Source organism: Budorcas taxicolor, chromosome 4 (assembly GCF_023091745.1).
Source record: "Budorcas taxicolor isolate Tak-1 chromosome 4, Takin1.1, whole genome shotgun sequence".
Lineage (NCBI taxonomy): Eukaryota > Metazoa > Chordata > Mammalia > Artiodactyla > Bovidae > Budorcas > Budorcas taxicolor.
In genome coordinates, this window is record NC_068913.1 from 21,537,044 (window position 1) to 21,557,332 (window position 20,289).

Sequence of the window (20,289 nt, forward strand, 5' to 3'; positions counted from 1 at the left end):
AACTATTTTAGTGAACAGCTGGAACACTATAGGTAATGACGTAGGGAACTAGGAGGTGGAGGTAGTGGGTAGCAGAGTATTAGCGCATTTGAAAATATTATCATAGGCTTTTAAAAATTGTAGCAATCATAGTCTGAATGTCAACTGCAACTTTTACATATTAAGTATAATTTATCTAAGAAAGATCTAAGTAGTGCCAATAGGACTCAATAAAATTGGCAATGTTATCTTCATTTATTAATTGTTCACTGACTGCTATTTTTAGACCCAGGTGATAAATTCCTCTAATAATTTAGAGCTAGGAAAAATATTGTTTCCCTTCAAAATCTGTTAAGAACCCACTGTGCTTCAATTTCTTGCTTTATTCACCAGAATCTCAGAGTTAATTTTCTCAAGTACAGAAGCTTACCCTAACTTTGATTTTACATTATAAATTCTCTTCTACCTTCCCTCTACCCTATTTACTACCTGACTCCATGCTTTTATTTTTTACACTATTACCTATTACTTTCCTTATGTTTTATATTTATGATGTGTCTTTAATCTTTTTAAAAGATTAAATGAGTATTCATATCATTTGTTTAGCATTGAGGGAAGGAGGAAGACATGTGCTTGTTTTTTAACAGGGAAAAAGAGGGAAAGAGTACAGAGGGGTCTTCGTTTCCCGGGTGGTTGAAATTCTTGAGTCAGTAACTTTTTTAACCGGCTGATAAAATACAGACACAGAATTTAGGTCAAGGGATCTGGAGACTGGAGGGGACAACGAGTTTAGCATCAGTGGTACCATATAGATTACCTAGGTATCACCTGGTATGTACCCAGGGTGTTCAGATAGGAAGCAGCAATCAAATGTATTTCAATTCTACTTTGTTTACTGACTTGAAAGCAAAAAGCCTCCTAATATAAAGCTCTGAAACATTCTAGTGCCTTATCTCCATCTCCACAAGCTTGTACTAGATATATAGAAGACTCTGATAAGTCTTTTTCACTTCCATAATTGATTCCACAGTGGGAATCCATTTATTCTTATAAAAAGTTCAAATACCTTAACCTTGTGCAAGCCACGGGGTAGAGACTGTGACCTGATTAAAAAGGAACATTCCAAAGCCATAACACCTAGAGAGGAAGTTTAATGGAGTTACACAGAAAGTGTCATGACATCCACGTTCCTATGAACTAGGAGGTTCATTTCTTCTCAGCTCTCAGTTAATGAATTACTTATACACGCAACAAAACAGCACCGTAGAGCTCAGGCCAGTTACACAGCACTCAGATCAGACAGCAAGGGGAGAGCTATAGCACATGTTTAAAAGAAGTTAATAAATAAAAATGGAAGCTTCCTCACCAGTAACCTGAGTTAGTAAATGTGGAACTTGAAAAGTTCATAGTTACCTGTATGTATTTATATCACTTATTGCATGTGGTGGGGATACATACACAGTTTCCATTTATCTTTGTATTTCAGCACTGAGAGCAATGGTCACACAGAGTAACGTCTTAATAAACATTTGCTGAATGAGCAAACACATTAACTTCACTTTTCAACTGGATTATAAACTAACATCTTCTGTTCTCTTTTATCCATTTCCTTATAGAATTATTCACATGGGTACTAAGTCTGTTCTTTAGTTTTAATTAAAAAAAACCAAAGTATCACTTTCATTAATGAGCATGGAAATAATGAGCATGGGAAAAACAAAGGTATATTCCTGTAGTGTTTATACTTGAAAATACCTACCTAGGATAGGTAGAGAAAAAAGGGATAACATATTTATGTGGTAATGGGCCACAGAGACTCAGAGGATATATAATCTCTTTCTCAGTTACACACTTTTCAGTTATCTTAAGACATTCAAGGTAAACTTCACTGGAGAAGTTTCTTGATAGAAGGATTTAAAGGGCAGGCAAAACTAAGATGGGTTAAGCTGGAAGTGAGGTAGATGACAGGTGGGGCAGCATAGTGCTAAGAAATGGAAAGGGAAACATTTCATGCAAAAAGTAAAATGTAAAAGCAGTTTTGAGCCCATCAGGGGTAATTCTAGAAGAGTACAGCTTGAGAGCATCAAAGCAGAAAAGGTGCCTCTCCAATATCCCTTCCAGTCCTCACATCAATAAATGTAGTAAGAAAAAAAAAACAAAAAGAAGTAAACAGATTGTGAGCAGTCAAGTGTATTATTTGATCAAAAGTATTGATTTTTTAAGATGAGTTACAAATATATGCATAAATGTTTTCCATCTTTAATCAAGCCCTTTGTAAAGAAAATTTGGAAAAGTTAACTAGTACACTGGTTTGAGGATTAAACTATTCTCTCCTCAATACTGATGTTTACCAGCATTGATTTTTCAAGACGTTATCATTAGAGAGGGGCTTCCTTGGTGGCTCAGGTGGTAAAGAATCTGCCTGCAATGTGGAAGACTTGGGTTTGATCTCTGGATTGGGAAGATCCCCCAGAGAAGGGAACCCATTCTAGTGTTCTTGCCCGAAGAATTCCATAGACAGAGGCTACAGTCCTTGGGGTCACAAAGAATCAGATACTACTGAGTGACTAAGACACACCCCCCCACACACATACACCATGAGAGAAGTAAGTTCAAATTACTCTGTTCTTTCTGGAACCCTAAGCTACTCTGCTCTTTCTATCTGCAATTTTATACTATAATGTTACCTATCTAAAGTGATTTATAAAGGAGGATAGCGCCCCATTTTCATAAGTTCAAGACTCTTATAAAATGTAAATTTTACCTATAGAATTAAATTTCAAAGAACAACCCCATTCCTAAATTACTTTTCTTTTGCTATTATCTATCCTCAAACGTTAGACTTTTTAAACGTTTTTAAATTGTGTGTGGAAGTCAGAGTAATTTCAGTGGAGCTTGCCTCATTCCTATTTCATATCAAATAATGAAAAGTTAACGACATGTCATTGCTTTATTTTCTCTGCAACAAAAGACAAGTTTTCTATAAAACCATTGTATCTTTATTCTCAGTTACAGCAGTCTACAGGCTAAACAGAAAAGGCTTCTCCCAGTGCACAAAGCATCTTGGCACTGCTGTTCAATCGCAACCTCCATTGCCACCCCCTGGTCTTTTGTTTTTCCCTCAATACACAATTATAGTTATTCTTTTTAAGTCTGAGTGTCTAGGTTTAGATTTCTGAAAGGCTTTTGTTCTTGGAGACTCAACAGAGAGCTGCCAAACAGGAGAGGCAGAGCTCCCCTGCTGGTGGTGAGATGGTCTGAGCTTGGCCAAACACAGCCCCACCTCTTGGAACCTCTTACTCACAGGATAGCAGATTCCTGAACTGGCATTCTTGCACTCCTTGGCTTCTACCACCTAGGAGCTCCAGAGGAGACCAGTATCCTAGCGGTTCCACGCATTTTAATTTACAGCAGTTAGTACCTTTTGCTGAGACACCATCCCAAATAAACATCTCACATACCTTCACTCGCCCTGACAAACTAGCAGTTCCGATTCCCCCTGCATGTCTTCCATCATCACCTGGATCACAGCATACATGCTGTGCACAACCTAAGTGAATTTGTCAGTCTTTTCTATCTTCTAATCTTTCCACCATTGTACCCAAAGGTGAGAACAGGACATGGAACAATGGACTGGTTTCAAACTGGGAAAGGAGTACGTCAAGGCTGTATATTGTCACCTGCTTATTTAACTTATATGCAGAGTATATCATGCGAAATGCTGGACTGGTTGAGGCACAAGCTGGAATCAAGATTTCTGGGAGAAATATCAATAACCTCACATATGCACATGACACCACCCTAATAACAAAAAGTGAAGAGGAACTAAAGAGCCTCTTGATGAGGGTGAAAGAGGAGAGTGAAAAGGCTGTCTTAAAACTCAACATTTAAAAAATGAAGATCATGGCATCCAGTCTCATCACTTCATGGCAAACAGATGGGGAAACAATGGAAACAGTAATGGGCTTTATTTTCTTGGGTTCCAAAATCACTGCAGATGGTGACTGCAGCCATGAAATTAAAAGACATTTGCTACTTGGAAAAAAAACTATGACCAACCTAGACAGCATATCAAATAAAAAGTAGAGACATTACTTTGCCAACAAAGGTCCGTATAGTCAAAATTATGTTTTTTCCAGTAGTCATATATGGATCTAAGAGCTGGACAATAAAAATGGCTGAGCACTGAAAACTGATTCTTTCAAACTGTGGTGCTGGAGAAGACTCTTGAGAGTCTGCTGAACTACAAGGAGATCCAACCAGTCATTCCTTTGAAGGACTCATGCTGAAGATGAAGCTCCAATACTTTGGCCACCCGATGTGAAGAGCTGACTTACTGGAAAAGACCCTGATGCTAGAAAAGGTTGAAGGCAGGCGGAGAAGGGGACAACAGAGGATGAAACGGTTGGATGGCATCATCGACTCAATAGACGTGAGTTTGAACAAACTCTTTGAAATAGTGGAGGACAGGAAAGCCTGGTGTGCTTCAGTCTACGAGGTTGCAAAGAGTTGGACATGACTGAGCTAATGAACAACAACAATCCAAAGGAGCACATTGTCTATCAGCTTCAATCTTTTCTTAGAAATTTCCCTTCACATTCTTTGCCAGTGGAGGCAGTTTCTACCTAGCCATTTCCCAGCCTTTTCTCCTCGCTTTAATGCCATTGTTGTTCAGTCGCGAAGTCATGTTCAACTCTTTGCGATTCCATGGACTGTATAGCACACCAGGCTCCTTTGTCTAACCCAGTCTCCTGGAGTTTGGTCAAGTTCAGGTTCATTAAGTGGGTGATACTAACTAATTCAATAATATCTAACTCCTCTGAAGCTCCTGTCATTAATTTTACCATCATCTATTTACTCTGTGGCAGTCATCAACTAACATTTCATTACGTAATGGTTTTCAAATATCCCTCACTGTAATCCTTTCTCTTCCTACCCCTGCCACCACTCTGTTGGTTTGGGCATCCACACAGTTCTATTCAAGGCACCGGAGGCTCTGAATTGCTGTACGTCCTCAGCTCCAGTGACTTTTTTTGTGCATCTTGCATCAATTACTAGCTCTTCTGTCATCCCCTGATGACATCTTCATCAATATTTGTACATTCTCATCTTTAAACACCTTAATTTCTGGTCATTCCACCTAACCTACCACTTTACCTACTATACTAAAGGTAAACGTTAATTTTACTAAAATGCTTTGCACTTCTAAAGGTTGCCAATCCATTCTCCCAATCAATTTTTTCTCTGTATTATCCCCTTCATGACCTCACTTCCATCCCAAACCACCTTAGATTCCATGCTGCTGCTGCTAAGTCGCTTCAGTCGTGTGTCCATTATTATTAAAAGTATTCCATTGAAAACACTCTTGACTTTCTGTTCCACTCTCCCTTTCTTGTGCTCTTCTAGAAGAGCCCTGACCTTAATCAATGCTAATAATTTTCCTACACCTTGCCTTCATTCAGGCAGCTGAACATGGCTGAAGAAACAGTGGCAACTGTGTTGAGCAACTGATTTTAAAATGAACGACTACATGGCTATTCCATATTGCCTATTACAAATTCTATTACATGTTACTTGGCCACTTTTGCATTCTTCAAAATGATCTCACATCTTTTTTCTTACCTACCCGCATCCTTCACTTGATCCTTCACAAGCATCAAGACATTAGAACGATCATTAAATGCCTTTTCTGTCTCATCAGTTCAGTTCAATTCAGTTCAGTCGCTCAGTCGTGTCCGACTCTTTGCGACCCATGAATCGCAGGACGCCAGGCCTCCCTGTCCATCACCAACTCCCGGAGTTCACTCAGACTCACGTCCATCGAGTCAGTGATGCCATCCAGCCATCTCATCCTCTGTCATCCCCTTCTCCTCCTGCCCCTAATCCATCCCAGCATCAGAGTCTTTTCCAAGGAGTCAACTCTTCGCATGAGGTGGCCAAAGTATTGGACTTTCAGCTTTAGCATCAGTCCTTCCAAAGAACACCCAGGACTGATCTCCTTTAGAATGGACTGGTTGGATCTCCTTGCAGTCCAAGGACTCTCAAGAGTCTTCTCCAACACCACAGTTTATTTATTTATTTAGTTTTTAATTTTAAAATCTTTAATTCTTACATGTGTTCCCAAACATGAACCCCCCCTCCCACTTACCTCCCCATAACATCTCTGTGGGTCATCCCCACGCACCAGCCCCAAGCATGCTGTATCCTGCGTCAGACATAGACTGGCGATTCAATTCTTACATGATAGTATACATGTTAGAATGCCATTCTCCCAAATCATCCCACCCTTTCCCTCTCCCTCTGAGTCCAAAAGTCCGTTATACACATCTGTGTCTTTTTTCCTGTCTTGCATACAGGGTCATCATTGCCATCTTTCTAAATTCCATATATATGTGTTAGTATACTGTATTGAACACCACAGTTTAAAAACACCAATTCTTCGGTGTTCAGCTTTCTTCACAGTCCAACTCTCACATCCATACATGACCACAGAAAAAACCATAGCCTTGACTAGACGGACCTTTGTTGGCAAAGTAATGTCTCTGCTTTTGAATATGCTATCTAGGTTGGGCATAACTTTTCTTCCAAGGAGTAAGCGTCTTTTAATTTCATGGCTGCAATCACCATCTGCTGTGATTTTGGAGCTCCAAAATCTGACACCGTTTCCACTGTTTTTCCATCTATTTCCCATGAAGTGATGGGGCCAGATGCCAAGATCTTAAATTTCTGAATGTTGAGTTTTAAGCCAACTTTTTCACTCTCCTCTTTCACTTTCATCAAGAGGCTTTTTAGTTCCTCTTCACTTTCTGCCATAAGGGTGGTGTCATCTGCTTTCTGTCTCATACTACCAGAAAATAAGCTTCCTGATAGGAAAATTGGTTTCCCTGTTTACTGATGCATACATATGTGTGTGTATATATACATACACACACACACACTTACACACACACATCATGAAACTCACTACTCATTTTTATGTTCCATCGAAAACTAGAAATTGTGTTCTGCTATGCATGCAGGCTCAGTTGTTTCAGTCATGTCTAACTCTGCAACCCTATAGACTGTAGCCCACCAGGCTTCTCTGTCCATGGGGTTTCCCAGGCAAGCATACTGGAGTGGGTTATGATTTCCTTCAGGGGATCTTCCCAACCCAAGGATGGAACTGGCATCTCTTATATCTCCTGCATTGGCAGGAAGGTTCTTTACCACTAGCGCCACCTAAGTCTAATTCAATCTTCTATAACCGGCCTCAATTTTCCAACTTCACATTCTGACTTTCCCCCAGACATTCCAAGCTCCAGTGGGTTGGATACCACTTTCCTTTGAACAGTCTATCTTTTTCATGGTTACTAAGACTTTTCCTGATGCTTTTGATCACCTGGGGTTCTTTTATGCATTCTCTCTTTCAAAAAGGTCTCTTCTCCCTTCTTTTCAGCAAGTTTTCCCCTGATATTTGCTCCCACATGGATTTTCCCTGTTTCTTCCCTAGAGCTCTTACTGCTTTACCACTAAATCTTGTTACTGAGTCATCTAAGTCTTACATTATCTGATCTATATAGAATAGTTCTATATTTTAAATGAGATCAAAAGCTTCTTTGAAGTTTTTCTCCATAGGGCCATCAAAGTGTTAGTTAAATACAGTAATCAATAAATTAGAAATGCAATATGTATTTATACATATAGTACAGATGAGTATTAATTTAATTAATACATGCAGAGTATTTACAATTTATTTGTTCCCTCATCTGTAAAGTTTTTTTAAGTGCCTTATATAAGTTATTACAGTATGTCATATAAAAATTGTATATTTTATAAATGGTCAGAGAAGAGTAAAACAGCTTTAATGCTATGAAAAGTATCAGCAGAGATCAAATTAAAAATCATGTTATTTAATTTCCAATTATAGGTTTTTAATAAGTTATATCTATTTTCTTCCTTTTCCAGACACAGATAATGCATAATAAAATAACAAATTCATAGGCTACTAAACTATTACCTAATTCTTGGACACATTTCAATATCCCAAATTACTTTCAAATGAAGGTATAATGAAATGAGAGATATTTACCTGATTCCTTATTTTTAGGAGGGCTAGTCTAGAATCAGTTTAATGGAATATTTCTGGTTTATTTCTTAAATTTTTTTTTAATATAATCACACCAGGCTTTTTTTTTAGCTACACCACAGAGCATGTAGGTTCTTAGTTCCCTGACCAACAATTGAACCTATGCCCTCTCAGTGGAAACATAGTCTTAACCACTTGACCATCAGGGAAGTCCTTACTTTATTTCTTTAAAATACTTAAGACCAAGAGAATTGTTATTTCAAAATATTTTATGCAAAATGAAAAAATGTCCAACATAAAGAAGAGGCAAAGTGTTCTTCTACTTTCAAAAATTTTACTTACAAATGTTAAAGTTCTGTGAGGTTATTAATCATGGTACTACCAATGTAACTGCATGTTTTGGAATTATTAGTAAATGGCTTACATCAGTATAAAACATTAAGTATAAAAATATCCACAATAAAATTTTCAAGCACATAAACTTCATGTAATAAACAACCTTTTTCATGGTAATGATGAATAACCAACAATTATCACAGAAATATCAATCTATGAGAAACTACAACTCTATTGCTGATTGTGACCAAACTAAAGGATATCATATGCTATTTAGTTTTTAAGAAAGTAGGGAGACAGAGTCAGTTCTAATGAGGTGGATGAACATAGAACCTATTACACAGAGTGAAGTAACTCAGAAAAACAATTATCATATACTAATGCATATATATGGACTCTAGAAAGTTGGTACTGATGTACCTATTTCAAAAGCAGCAATGGAGACACAGACACTGAGAACAGACTTATGGACAAGGTTGGGTAGGTAGAAGAGGGTGAGAGGTATGGAGAAAGTAACATGGGAACGTACATTATCATATGTAAAATAGATAGCAAATGGAAACTTGCTGTATGACTCGGGGGAAAACACCCTAGGGGGTGGGATGGGGAGGGAGGTGGGAGGGATGTTTAAGTGGGAAGGGACATGGGTAAACCTATGGCTGATTAATGTTGATGTTTGGTAGAAACCAATGCAATAGTTAAGCAAATATCCATCAATCAAAAATAAATTTAAAAAAATAAAGTAAGGGGATAAAAGAAGAAAATCTGAATAAAAATGACAAAGACATTACTATAGCAATAAAATTAAAGTCATTAACATTTTTGAAGATTTAATGATAACTCTTATTGTCCCAAAGCCTTTAAAATGCCTTAAAAGACTTTTGATCCAGAGGTTAAGAATCCAGAGGAATTGAGAGAGTAGCATGGAAACATATATATTACCGTATGTAAAACAGATAGCCAGTGGGAATTTGCTGTAGGACACAGGGAGCTCAAGCTGGTGCTCTGTGACAACCTAAGGGGGTGGAATAGGGTGGGAGGTGGGAGGGAGGGTCAAGAGGGAGGGGATATATGTATATCTATGATCGATACATGTTGATGTATGACAGAAATCAAGACAATGTTGTAAACTGATTATCCTTCAATAAAAAAAAAAAAAGAAAGAACCTACTTGCCAAAGCATTGGACATGAGTTTGATCCCTGGTTCAGGAAGATCCCACATGCCACAGAGCAACTGAGCCTGAATGTCACAACTATTGAAACCTGTGCTCCACAAGAAAAGAAGACATCTCAATGAGAAGTCCCAGCATGGAAAGAAAAGGAGCCCTTGTTTGCAGCAATGACAGAAAGCCCAGCAATGAAGACTGGGCACAGCCAAAAATAAATAGATAAATAAGATGTTAAAAAATGAAATAACAGAGAAAACATTTCTATTACTTTGTGATTTATTTTATATATCAATGGTATTTAAAATAGAAAAAGCATAAAAAGGAGCCCATATTGAACTATATAAATAACCACACAGCAAAAACAATCAATTATGAAGTTTATAATCTTATGTAATATCTTCAGGATTAAAAAAAAAAATTCTGGTAATTTAAAGCAGTTGTTAAACCAGAAGTTGATTCTTACATTAATCCCTATAGTAAGAGTCAAGAAGCATAAGTAGAAGCAGAGAAGAAACTTAAGATAAACGACCTCTATTTGTCAGGAGAGTAAAATAAAAAGCAGGAGACAAGGTCATCTGTGACATTGAGAGAAAGGTGCTCACTTTCTGTACAGGCTCCTAGAGGATGAGGACATCTTTCTTAGCGGCAATGAGAAAGGACCTTATGCACGTGGCATAAGCCCTCTTGGAGGAGGTTGCCATTAGCCCCACTGTAGAGCCGCCAAGCAGACGACCCACAAACTGCAGGACAATTATACCAAGAAAAACCAAACCAAACTGGGAACAAATCCTCATCTTATAAATGCCTCATGGCATGTTAAGTGTTGGCAGAGTTACACTTTGATCATTTCCCTCTTTCCTTTATTCCCATCCCTTGGGTCACATAATTGAATCTGTAGTGAATCCCGTCCCACGGCTATTTCTTGCAGCTAAGTAGGATGAAAACCAGGAGTACTCAGAAGATCACTTTGTATTCTTTTTGAAATACACAAGGCCACTACACATTCTTGTAGAATCAATGCTTAAGGAAACATTATGAATATAATAAAATCTAGAATATTTTCACTTAGATCTATATCACACAGTTATTTAAGTCAGTTTTGGCATAAAACTCACTTGACTTATTTATTTGGTACTCTAAAACCTGTATTATTTTCTAGAAGGAAATCCAAATTTCATGGCATTTGTCCCAATCCAGGATCATAGAGTCAGCCCCATGTAAGAATCAAAACATTGCTCAGTCAGAGGAACTTGGAGGCCTAGAAGAGGGATCCTGGGTGAACTGCCTTCAGAACTCTTCAGGGCATACCTTCTTTACAGGAGGAAGGGCATGATGTCCAGTCGCTATATGGTGTCACGATACAGTCCTTCCTACAAGGAAGCAGACAGGGTCGTACTGTTTCAGGTCGAAGGCTTTCAGGACACCTAGGAAGAGCAAAGGGAGGTTACTAGACCTCTGTACTAACCCAGAACCAGGTAATTTATATCTTTAGAATTTTTACTTCTAAAATTGCTAAACAGTCATACATCTGTAGTATTCATCCTCCAGGATTCTTTCTATTTTTGACAAGAACTATGCAACTAAAATAATTCTTCTGAACTGAACCTCAATAAAGCTTCTCAAAGCAGGAAGTGAAAATTTAATTATAGTAATTGTGCTATGTAAGAGAAAATATAATAATTATTCTTTATCCATTTATAACAATCTATTAATAAAACTGCATTTTCTAACATGCCTTATAAGAAATTTATGAAAGTTCAAATTACCAATTTAAGGAACCAATTCTAAACCTTTGTATAACTAAATAGGCTTATTGTCAATCTTAAATTTCCAGGCTACTCTGTACTTTATTTTTACAAAATATGTTTAGCAAAAAGTAAATTTATAATGGCATATTTTATACATAGTACATGCTCAAAAACCAATATTGTATTTACAGCTATGAATGTCATAAAAAATAAGTAATAACATAATAAAGTATACAGCTAATTAAGATAAACAATTTTTGTTCTGTTCTTGGTTTCATTCACTGTATTCTTATTTTTTCTTCCATTTTATTCCAAGTTTTAATCTACTGGATTTTATTTTAGGTATTTTAATAAATTATAATAAGAGTGAATGAATATAAATGAAAAGAGTCAATAAATAATTTAAAGAAAAACAAAACACTGTGTTTTTGACATAAATTATAGTAAAATTAGCTTAATTATAATTTTTTAAAAACATCAAAATATAAAATATATTATTAGGGACATGAGAGAAAAATAATGACAAAACACTGAAATGCTTATACTTTATAAGGTTTCACTTCCTAGAAGAATTTCAGGAAGCTGATGTATGAGTTTTAAATATACTCTTTTGTTTATTGTGTACTTACTACATGATTTTTAAATTTCCCAATTCTTTTCTGCATCTTCACAATCTGATTCTACTATCATTAGCAATCAGATGTTATCAATACTAGAAGATGCATATAAGGACAACAAAACATAATAACATAATTCATGTAACTAAAAGTAATGTTCTGATTCCTAAGAATTTTCTTTTGAGGTGGTATCATATCATCTCTGACAAGTAAGTTAAGAGGCAGTGAAGAAATGAATCAACCAATATAACTGTTGCTGGAATAACTTGGCAAATTAGTGAAAAATGGGATTTAAAAATACTCCCCATAGGAGAAGTCAAATTTCTTGTACGTCACGATAAATTGTCTTTCAACAAGTAAGTTAATCAGGTTTTCAGAACTGAACTATGAGTGAATAAATCAACATCATTAATCTCCTTCCCGTAATTTCTATATAGCACTCTGCTGACACTTCATTTTTGATATGTTTTTATTTATGTGTCCTATCTCATCCATAAGTATTATATTCTATTCAACTATACAGATACATTTTTTTTTTTTTTGCTTACTCAGTAACAGCAGGCATTATTTGAAAGTGGATTTTAAAAAATACATTGGATTCAGCATTTCAAAATGAAATATTCTCTCTGGTTTATGTTGAATATACGCTTGGACTTTCCTAACTAACTGCTATGCCTGATCAAAGTCATGAACAGAAAAGAAATTTAGATAAGAATCATTAGAAGTTAATGTTTTGTTATAACTGAGATTATAAATCACTAGAATTATGTTAACCTACATTCTTAACCAGGAAACATTATATAGCAAAACTTCACATATAATCATCCTGTTAATTCTTATTGAAACTATGGAATTATTAGTAAGTATTATTGGAAGCATTCCTTCTCAATGAGGTAATTTTAGAACTCTAACAATGGGACAGCATTACTCAATTACATCCTTTTCAAATTTTAGCTCTAAATAAATCAATGGAATTTACAATGCTATCTTTGACAACCTCAAAAATTCTGTTTTAGTTTAGAAATTTCCTCAGCAAGATATTTGGTTAGCTGCGGAGAACAAAATGACCAACAACAAAGCTGTTAAATGAACAGACTGATATAAATTATACAGCCTAGATCACATCCAATGAAATGAATTCAGACTTCCTTTGGTGAGGCAATTGGTTCAGTCAACATGCTTCTTTTCTCCTTTGTACTGTTTGTATTTAGTGTTTGTGGTTTAAATCAAGGAATTGATTTTCCCCCAAATCTTATTCAAGGTCAAATTAAACAGATGCGATAGGAGTTGAAGTTTGTTACTCGGAGGATAGATAAGATCAATAACATTGATTTTGCCATTGCACAGTAATCTGTTTTATTAAGAGGATTTTAAAACAAGGTTTCTATTTGCATTTTTGTTTCAAATGTCTAGTACCGAAAAGCAGTCACTGAATTTAACCTAGCATATTTAGGCATAAGGGTAGTAATATTTTCTTTGGAATTCACAGTATTTGCTTTACTTTTTAGAACTTTAAGGGCAAAGGAAACTCATTTGATTTAACAAATCTATACTTGTATCCAGGTCATTGAATAAAGGCAGCAAGGGTAAAGCACATTTTTAATGGATTATTGTGGTGCTCTGACATGGGGCTTCAGGATATCCTTTCTATTGAATGATTTAATGTCATTAATCCACTAGGCTTTACCACACATAGGCTTGTGTGCACGTACATCCACTGCTGAGAAAAACACTCTGTAGTTTGCATAAGGGAGGAAAATATGACAGTAACATCTAAAAGGTAAATGAAACTGCAAAAGAGGAACAGAGTGAGCTTACCAGTAGAAGCTCAGAACAATAACCCTCCAATCTGAACCATGACAAGTTGGTCAGGTGATAACTCCCTGCAGCAAATATTTCTGCCTCTTTGCTTGTCCCAGCAAGTCCCACAATCCCTCAGCACTTGGGACTTCCGCTTCTGCTGTTACTGCTATTGACTTTTAATATACTGCACGTTAATATCCTTTGTTACACTCATCACAAATTTAGCATCATTTTTACTGAAGTATTGGTTTGGGGCTACCTATGAAGCATATGGAATAATTCTCAATTTATTCAAATCTTTTGGCATATATTTTCTAACTACATAATTGTTTGCTAGAAAACCCAGAGTTTACATATTGTATGTGCCTTGTGAGAAATTAAAAAAAAAAAAACATATCAGCATAACTGGGCTAACCATTTGTTGGAGAAAATTAACAAATCAGTTGTAAAAATACATGCAAAGAGGAAGAAAACTCTTATCATTGCTGATTTAGACAGCATCCATCTTTTAAAGTTCGTATCATCTTAGCCATGTGAAACATGAAAAGTAAATCCATCAGTTTTGCATGTTTCCTAATTTCTAAGTAAATGATGGGGCAAAATATTGCTAAAGTCCAGAACTCTGGCCATTAGAAAAAAACAAGTCATCATGAAATTCTTATTTGTCCCCTGGAGTTTGTCATATATCAGTTACATTATTATCATTTCTCTGAAACACTAAGAAGTATTTTCAATTTTCCAAGAGAAAATAATTTCTAAGATTCATTGAGTGCTTACATTACTACTTTTAGTTTTCATTAAATTTCTGCAAATATTTTTGAAAACTGAAGCCAGAATCTGACTTAAGCAGTATATTTAAGACCACTCACGAAACCTAAGTACTCAACCAAGTTTTCAGAAATTTTTATACCACTGAAAATAAGCCATTTTTCTACCAGTGAAAAACTGATGGGTTTTACTTTTCATGTTCCACATGGCTAAGGTGATACGAACTTTAAAAGATGGATGCTGTCTAAATCACAAATGATAAGAGTTTTCTCCCTCTTTGCATATATTTTTATAACTGATTTATTAATTTTCTCCAAGAAATGATTAGCCCAGTTTATGCTGATATGTTTTTATTTTTTTTTAAGTTTCTCACAAGGCACATACAATATGTCAACTCTCAGGTTTTCTAGTAAACTGTTTGCTCTGTTATCACACTACTTGTTAACTACAGTGAGACACTGGTGCTTTTTCTGCTTATTCTAACCCTCATCCTGTCCTAAGGCTCTCCCTTGGGAGTAAATGGTTTATTCATTTAACCATTAAAAGATGTAGTACATTTGGCCTCAGTATTTTTGATATAGTACCTTCTAAGGGAAATGAAAGGCAGATCATAGAAGGCTATTGCCCAATTCAACAAGACGGGCAGTCTCCACAGCCTACGGGTACACAGGAGGTCATTGATGACCTCCACGGCTAGGACTTTGGATACTGTCACTATTGATCAGCCAGGCCTAGAGTGAGCACTTCTTTCACTGCTCACTAGCTCAATAAAAGCAGAAAATGCTACTATAACACTGAAAGTAGGTACCACATGGAGAGATTTCTACAGAATTTATGGATCCCAGGTACAAGCTGTTATAACTTTATCAGTGGCTGCCTTCAAAACAGAGAAGTCTTACTCTTGAGGTCAGGTATGATGAGCATCAAACATTCCATTTCATGAAGCAAGTGAAGCCTGGGCCCATCCCTACATGGTTGATCACAGGAGTTAACTACTGTCGTTTTCTAGTCCTTACTTTTTGGGTCCCACTTGACCAACATTGACCCGTACACAGATGACTTTTCTTGTCTGCATGCCAACGGAGCAAGAGGCCTCCCCATTCCAAGTTGCAGTTGTGTTGAAGGATGAAACTGAAGTGTCCTCGATACACTGGCCCCAGGGTCCAGTTTGCCAGTGGTACACAGTACAGGGATGCTCATTACAGCTGCGTACCTCTTGCAGAGCACTGCTGTTTGGGCACTGAACACCACCTACAAAAACAGACAGTATTAGCAGATTAGATATGGTGCCAACAGAAACCTTATCATCCTCTGTTCCTTGGAATTAACAATAAGAATGATACTGGCCACTTACTAGCACATGTGGCCACACACTGCTAGGAAGGCAAATCACATGAATGTCATTGTCTGGCTTAAAACTTGGTATATTTGATATTCGGTTTGGGGGACTCAGGAGGACCTCAAAGACAGGCCATTCTTCTCTAGAGAAGATGAAAAGGAGGAACAAATGAAGCCTGTGTAATTCCTAACTAGAGGAAACGTGGACACTGAGAATTAATTTCTCACAAGGCACATACAATATGTCAACTCCCAGGTTCTCTAGCAAACTGTTTGCTGTGTTATCACACTACTTGTTAACTACAGTGAGACACTGGTGCTTTTTCTGCTTATTCTAACCCTCATCCTATCCTAAGGCTCTCTCTTGGGAGTAAATGTAGAATAAATTCTATAGATGGGAAAACCCAGCATGTTCACAAACGATATCCATCAAATTGAAAGTCTTAATTATAGGTTTCAAAGCGGTGCTCATTTCAGTGAATTAGGATTTAGGCTGATGATTTAAAATCAATAGATGCTTTCTGACCCTCCATGGCATCACTGAAGAATACACTATACATGTATGAATGATAATACACCGTATTTCTTCAAATCTAAAATGTGTGAATGACTGTGAGATAGACCATCATTTTATGTGTCCCAGAGAGAGTAAAATGGCATCAAATTAAACTACAATACTTTTTTATCAACTCTAATTTTTACTGTGTGCTCACCCAAATAGCTTTGTATGACTTATTTAAATACTTTTTAAAAAATGTACCACTTTTACATAAATTAAAAGGGAAGGTATTCCTAAAACTTCTTTACATTCAGAATCCAAATCTTTCAAGTAGCTTATTAGTTGACACTCATCAAAGTTTGTGCTCTCCTACATATATCATCTCTGTGGCATCACATGCAGGATTTCTTAAAGAGTGTTCCTTGTTGTCTTCACAGTTTTTTTTTTCCCAGGATACTGGTACCTATTTCTAAGTTCTAATGTGGCTCCATTTTTAATTGTACCAGAAGATGTTTGTCAATGAAAGATTTAAGCTAGCAACCAAGGGAGGGTTTATTTTCCTTCCTCAAATGGCCCTTACCTGTTTTTATTTCTTTGTTTTTGGTAGAAATATTATGGGGTTGCTGAAACTCCAGTACTTTGGCCACCTCATGCAAAGAGTTGACTCATTGGAAAAGACTTTGATGCTGGGAGGGATTGGGGGCAGGAGAAGAAGGGGACGACCGAGGATGAGATGGCTGGAGGGCATCACTGACTCGATGGACGTGAGTCTAAGTGAACTCTGGGAGTTGGTGATGGACAGGGAGGCCTGGCGTGCTGTGATTCGTGGGGTCGCAGAGAGTCGGATACGACTGAGCGACTGAACTGAATTGAACTGATTGCTCTGAGGAATAACAATGAAATTCCCAAGTACTAGCAATGAAAACTATAACTATTGCTTGGCCACAGTGATTTTAAAATGAACCTAATATAAGATGCAGTAATTACAGAGACGATAAAGGGTTAAACACATGTGTCCTTTAATCAATAGAATGTGGTGTGGGGTTGTCAATATGGAACTCTTTTTTAACATGCTGGCCCCATTATAAGTACTTTATAGGTGGGATCTCATTTTATATCCACAGCTGCTGAACAAGCGGATGAGTCCAGATAGCTTAAATGATGCAGTCACAGGAGCAGTTGGGAATTTATGGAGTCCGGTGTTTTTTTTGTTTTTAACTAAATGCGATTTGTGATGCCAGCTCTGAAAATAAAAAGCTTTATCCTGTTAAAAACAGAGTATTTGGAGGAATTTATTGTTTACTTTATTGACAATTTGATCTAGTCACACTTATGTAGTCTCCGGATTTCATTTTAAGAATAGAAAATAACTGGTTGTTCACATGGAACGGTGGAACCTTGGGTGTTCATCATACATATCTGTGATAGTAAATGGAGGAATACTGAACATAATAAGAGGTGGGCATTAGATATTAAGAAAGCAAGTTTTAAAAAGTATAAAATGTTAAGAAGAGTGATTCAATAGCTAGTGACCCTAATATGGCAGGAGACCTGGGTTTGATCCCTGGGTTGGGAAGATCTCCTGGAGAAGGGAATGGCAACCCACTCCAGCATTCTTGCCTGGAGGATCCCGTGGACAGAGGAACCTGGCAGGCTACAGTCCATGGGGTCACAGAGTCAGACACAACTGAGCAACTAACATTAATATGGAGGATGGCTTCTAAAGTTTGAGATCTGGGTAAAAGTAATAAGCAAAATCACACCCTGAGCTGATCTTTAGGTATCATTTCATTTGTGACTAAGGACATCCCTCTATTCAGCATGTAAATCAGTAGGGAATTCATGTGATAATTTAACGGTAATTTATAGTCACTTATGCAATGTTGAACATGGGATCAACATCAGAATAACCTGTCTTAAACAGCATTTCATTACTGTCCCCTGCTTCATGAAGGTGAAAACATCTGTCACAGCTCATATCCTATCTTCCATCACACAGCTCAGCAACCCAGGGAGCAAGAAGGTTGATATTTGAATAGGGACAACTCCTAAACCTGCTGATTGGATTGGGGAGAAGTAAATGAGCACTCTTATTACCGACTTCCCTGAGGCTCTAGATTTATCCAATGGTATTTCTCAGGAAAACACATGCTAACTGTAGAAAAATATGTTCATTGTTACATAACCATTTAAAACTATATCTTCTTATTTAATAGTGAAATTACCCCTCCTCAATCGAATAATGTTTTTACTTACCCCATTTTTACTTTGAATATATGTATGCTATGTAAGTTGTGATTTTAAAACTCTGAATTATTTTTGACATTGGAATTGACTGGTTGGTTTTGAAAAAAATAATAAGAAAAGAGCTTCTACAACATCAGCATAATGCGTCCAGGAACTGCAAGATAACTGTTAAGTTTACAAACATAAAGACTATTTATTTTCTTGCCCCAATCTACATTAAAGCCACATCAGCATTTTCGGTGTGATGTCAAGATATTTGCACAGATAAGTCCCCGTGTGGTCTTAATTATAATAACGATGTGGCAATTTGGAAAGCATGGCTTGGATAATCAGTCACTGCAGCACTGTCATGTTGTTTGGGGAACACTTTTATGGTTGAAAAATTGATAGTTATGATACTGAATTTATTTATTATTTATGGGAAGATTTAATTCCAGACATCTGGGAATATTCCCATTCCTGTAGTACTGAGATTATAAAATGTCACCTGTGATAAAATTAGTGATGTGTATTTTTTAAAAATCCTCTTATACATAAAAATATATGCTTCATATTAATGTGACTATTTAGGCTTTCTATCATTTCACCAAAAGGAAAGATTTAATAATACTCTGATGAAATTCTGTTATATAAATAAACTTTCATGTGCATACAAAAATGCCAATTATAATATGCAAAACTTCTCTCAGAAACTAAATATGACTTTTCCTCCCTACCATCAAGCCCAAAAGACCTTGGTTAGGAGACATTTAACAGAGCTGTTGTTTTTGAGTATGGCATTGAAGTCCTTACAATTTAGATGACAGACTGGAGAGGAAACAAAAGAGAATCTTTTCAGGGACTTCCCCTGTGGTTCACTGGCTAAGACTCTGAGCTTCCAATGCAGGAGGCCAGTGTTCGATCCCTGGTCAGGGAACTAGTCCCACATGCTGCAACTAAAGATCCTGTATATCACAACTAAGACCCTGGCACAGCCGAAGAAATAAATAAAATAAATAAGTGGTTTTTTAAAAAAGACCTTTTCAAAACATTAATTGAATACCTATGAACTGACTGCAATATGCAATGGTTACCTATGCTTCAAGGGATAGTCTAGAGGGGTTAGAAATAGAAATAATTCTTGCTACTCTCAAGGATCTTACAATGCAGTGGAGAGAAGTATAGGAGTGATAATATATGCAAAGACTTGAGTACAATTCTAGGTGAATGCAATAATATAATGATAAAGAATATGACAATTATGTTAAAAGAGGTATTTAGCATAACAGATTCAAAAGTTTAAAATTACATTAGTTTGGGGGATACTAAAAATGACTAAGGTTGTTGAGATGAGGCACTGGGATGACTTTAGAAGAAATAGGAGTTCGATAAGCAGAGTTCTGGGAAGAGAGACAAGGAAGAGAAAATTTAATTTAAGCAGAAGAGAAACTAAATAAAAGCTGAGGCACTCAGGCAGGTATGACCCTGGGAATTAGCAATATTGATGCAGTCAACTGGAGTGCAGAGTTCACACAGGGAAGTAACTGACGATAAGGATAAAAAAAATGGACTAGGCTCAGGGTAAGAAGAGGCTGTTACAGTGTACTGTGAATTACAATTTTAAGATACTTGTAGCTTTGCCTGCTATTGCAGCCATAATACCTTTGACAGCAGACTACTGGTGGGTGAAAAGCAATGGCATGATTTCAGGGAGTTTAACTGGAAGTGCGTTAGTCACAG

At 36.7% G+C, this 20,289-nt stretch overlaps 1 protein-coding gene across 1 annotated transcript in view; it reads right to left on the bottom strand.

Moving 5' to 3' along the window:
* The window catches only part of THSD7A (thrombospondin type 1 domain containing 7A), a 284,830-nt gene that overhangs the window by 76,043 nt on the left and 188,498 nt on the right, over positions 1-20,289 (bottom strand). The window contains exons 8-9 of the mRNA XM_052639078.1: positions 15,503-15,737; positions 10,859-10,974 (exon numbers count right to left, since the gene is read on the bottom strand). Coding sequence (XP_052495038.1) covers positions 10,859-10,974; positions 15,503-15,737 — 351 coding nt within the window. The remainder of the gene's footprint in view (positions 1-10,858; positions 10,975-15,502; positions 15,738-20,289) is intronic.